This window comes from Toxorhynchites rutilus, chromosome 2 (assembly GCF_029784135.1).
Source record: "Toxorhynchites rutilus septentrionalis strain SRP chromosome 2, ASM2978413v1, whole genome shotgun sequence".
Lineage (NCBI taxonomy): Eukaryota > Metazoa > Arthropoda > Insecta > Diptera > Culicidae > Toxorhynchites > Toxorhynchites rutilus.
In genome coordinates, this window is record NC_073745.1 from 20,343,795 (window position 1) to 20,346,715 (window position 2,921).

Below are 2,921 nucleotides of genomic sequence, written 5' to 3' on the forward strand. Positions count from 1 at the left end.
AGTATTACATGCGTCATTTTTTATTAGTACTTAGTTGAGATTTCTATGCCAAATAACACGCCTTGAATGCATTCTGAATGGCAAGCTCTAGAATACGCGTGATCACAGTGCAAGTCGGAGGAAATTTCTTTGACGAAAAATTCCCCCGACCAGAACGGGAAGTTTCAGTTCCTACCAAAATGCTAGTTGGGCCCTTATAATTTTGAACGCTAGCATTACCGTTCGTTATTTTTTATTCAATTTAAACTTTTAATTTTAACTTTTAATAATAATATTTTTTCTGTGTACTGGATTATTGAAAGAAAAGTAACGCAACATGAACAAAATCTGTGACATCACAGATTTTGTTAGAAATCTTCCTACCTTAGATTTTCATCTCGCATCTGCACCACCTCTGTTTCGTGCTCATGGAGAGTAATGTTCTGCAACTAACCACCCTATTTTTTTTCTGTCATGGTGATCAATATCAAAGTCGTCATAATTCTGAATGGTGTTTTCGTGATGGACATTCTCGATAAGTGAAGAATTGTTTCACCTGTTTAAACTTGTGCATCTGTAATTTAGAGTGCTTCTTTTCCCCTTGCTTGCTGTTCTTGTTTCATTTCACTGACCGTCTATTCCGAATATGAAAACTTCCAAATCTAGCTAAATGAATCTAATTACCACCACCACGAAGAGTTCCCCTGGCGAGATGTTGGAGCAAGTTTCCTCAACGGAAGTGATCACGATAGAATCGTCTTCAAACACGGCTCCTGCAGACGGCAGTACGTTGGCTGAGTCATCGAGTGCCGTCGAGCATGAGGAGGGCGAGATTGATGACGATGACGATGAGGAAGAGATGGGCGTGGGTGGTAATGTTGTCCTTGAATATGAGGACATCAGTTCCGAGGAAGAATTTACCATACGGGAGCGTCTCGCTCAGCTAGAAGCGAGGAATGCAGAACTTGGCCTGCTTAGTGGCATTAATGGCAGAGCTAGTGCGGAAACGAGAAATGGTATAGCCTTCATTTGAATTCCGCGGAAGCGTTTGTTTTTTTTGCGATAATTATTATTCAATATGTACTGCATAATATGAATTTTGTGCAATCATTTAATACTGTGGAAGGGTCGAATTACTAACTATCTATTCCAACTAGCGTACGATAAACAAGCTGTGATAAATGCGAATGAGGAAAACTATGAATGCATCTCGGACGAGGAAGATATTGAGTTGTATGTTCATCGAAATGAGCCTATCCCTAAACCGAAACTGCTACCAGCACGGCGGAAGTTACGTTCGCTGCGCTCGAAAAGACCCACAGTTGGCACAGCTTACCAACGGCATGAAAGATCCACCAAAAAGCTCGAAAGACGCAAGCGTGAACAGTTAGAGCGCAAAGCGACTGTCCATAGGAGACACAAACGCCGGAAGCAACACAGTAGCAACATGGTTGTGAATATCGATACGTCTGATTCGGAAGTTGATTTCCCACTGGACAGGGCACGATTACAGGCAGCATGCGCAATTAGTGGTCGAAAGCGGAAGACTGACAAGGAGAATTGGGATGCGTTGAAGGAAAAGCTGAAGCTGTCGATGCAGAAACGAAAAAAGAGCAATGATATTGTGAAGGAATCGGGTGCGGAATTGGTGCTCGATGAGCCAATGGTTTTGGTGGACGATGAAGAAGAGGAAGAAGATGAGGAAGTTCTGCAACTGCGCTTACAAGCGTTGAAATCAAAAGTCGAAGTAAAAGAATCTGGTGTGATAGGTCTATTGGAAGAACCATTGGCGTCAGAGAAAACTGTCGATGAGCAAGAGTTAAGAATGATTGCACTGCAATCAGCTTTTACCAAGAAACACCAAATTAGATTGCAGAAGAAGCAAGAAGAAAGACCTTATTCTCCGAGCGACGAAATTCGTCTTTTGTCGCCTGTGAGAGATTTTCCGCCGACGATAGAGGAATTGGCGGAAATTGTGGAGGATGAAGACGATGTTCAAATAATAGAAACTCGACCGGAGACGGTAGAAATAAATGATAGTTCTTCAGACGAGGAGAATAGAATGCAAATTAGCGCATCGGTTAGCCCTCAATGTCCTGAGCCGTCCGATATTCAGCCTGTTGATATGGAGCTTGCATCAAGCGAGGCATCACTTAGCCCTGTGCATTCCACCAAAAAAAACCAACAATCGACTGAAGAAAAATCAGCCGAATTGGAGCCGCCTCCGCCTCCAATGATAAATGACTGGCATAGCGAACTTCCTGCTGAAGATGACGAAGAAGCTTTGAGGAACCAGCTTTTGTCCAAGTTCTCCGTTACTGCCCAAAAAGAGTCAATCCCTCCTGCTGAAACTCGGCCAATGACTCCAGATTCGATGGGAGAGGAAGAGGCAGATGCATTACGAGAATTAATTTTATCTAAAATGAAACTTAAGAAAGTTTCAAAGCCACAAGAACCCATCGTAGCAGAAACTCGTCAAACCATCGCCAATTTAGGTCCAATTGATAACGTAAACATTCCAGAAAAACAGAGTCACGACTGCTCTGCTTCTGCTGCTGATTCAAGCAGCATCAATCATGGTGGCGTTTCAACTGGAGCCCCTGTGATGTCTGCAGCCAATGCCGTTGCAAACAACGTGAGTCATTCTCGGCTGCTGTCAAATCCAAACCTTATAACGCTGATAGGAAAGCAGAAAGCTAATCGGAAGAAACGGAAAAAATCGCTATCAGCGAACGCAACCAAAAAAGTAGCCGCTACAGCTCCTCTTGCGATAGCTGTCCCACCGCCTTCAAGGTCTCTCGTTAAAGCTCCTGTTGCTGAAGTGCCTGTCCTGTCAATCGCTAAACCCCAAATGAAAATAACGAAACTCGTTAATAATCCAAACAAACTCATAAACCGCAGCAGACCGACCGCTCCGATCGCCCTGCGAGAACGATCCACAA

The 2,921-nt window shown here is 43.5% G+C and overlaps 1 protein-coding gene across 1 annotated transcript in view; it reads left to right on the forward strand.

The window, feature by feature from the left end:
* Window positions 1-459: 459 nt before the first annotated feature.
* Window positions 460-2,921, forward strand: part of LOC129767721 (uncharacterized) — a 10,536-nt gene continuing 8,074 nt past the window's right edge. Inside the window, exons 1-2 of the mRNA XM_055768878.1 lie at window positions 460-995; window positions 1,137-2,921. The exon at window positions 1,137-2,921 is cut by the window's right edge and continues 461 nt beyond it. Of these exons, the coding sequence (XP_055624853.1) occupies window positions 650-995; window positions 1,137-2,921 (2,131 nt within the window). The 5' untranslated portion in view covers window positions 460-649. The remainder of the gene's footprint in view (window positions 996-1,136) is intronic.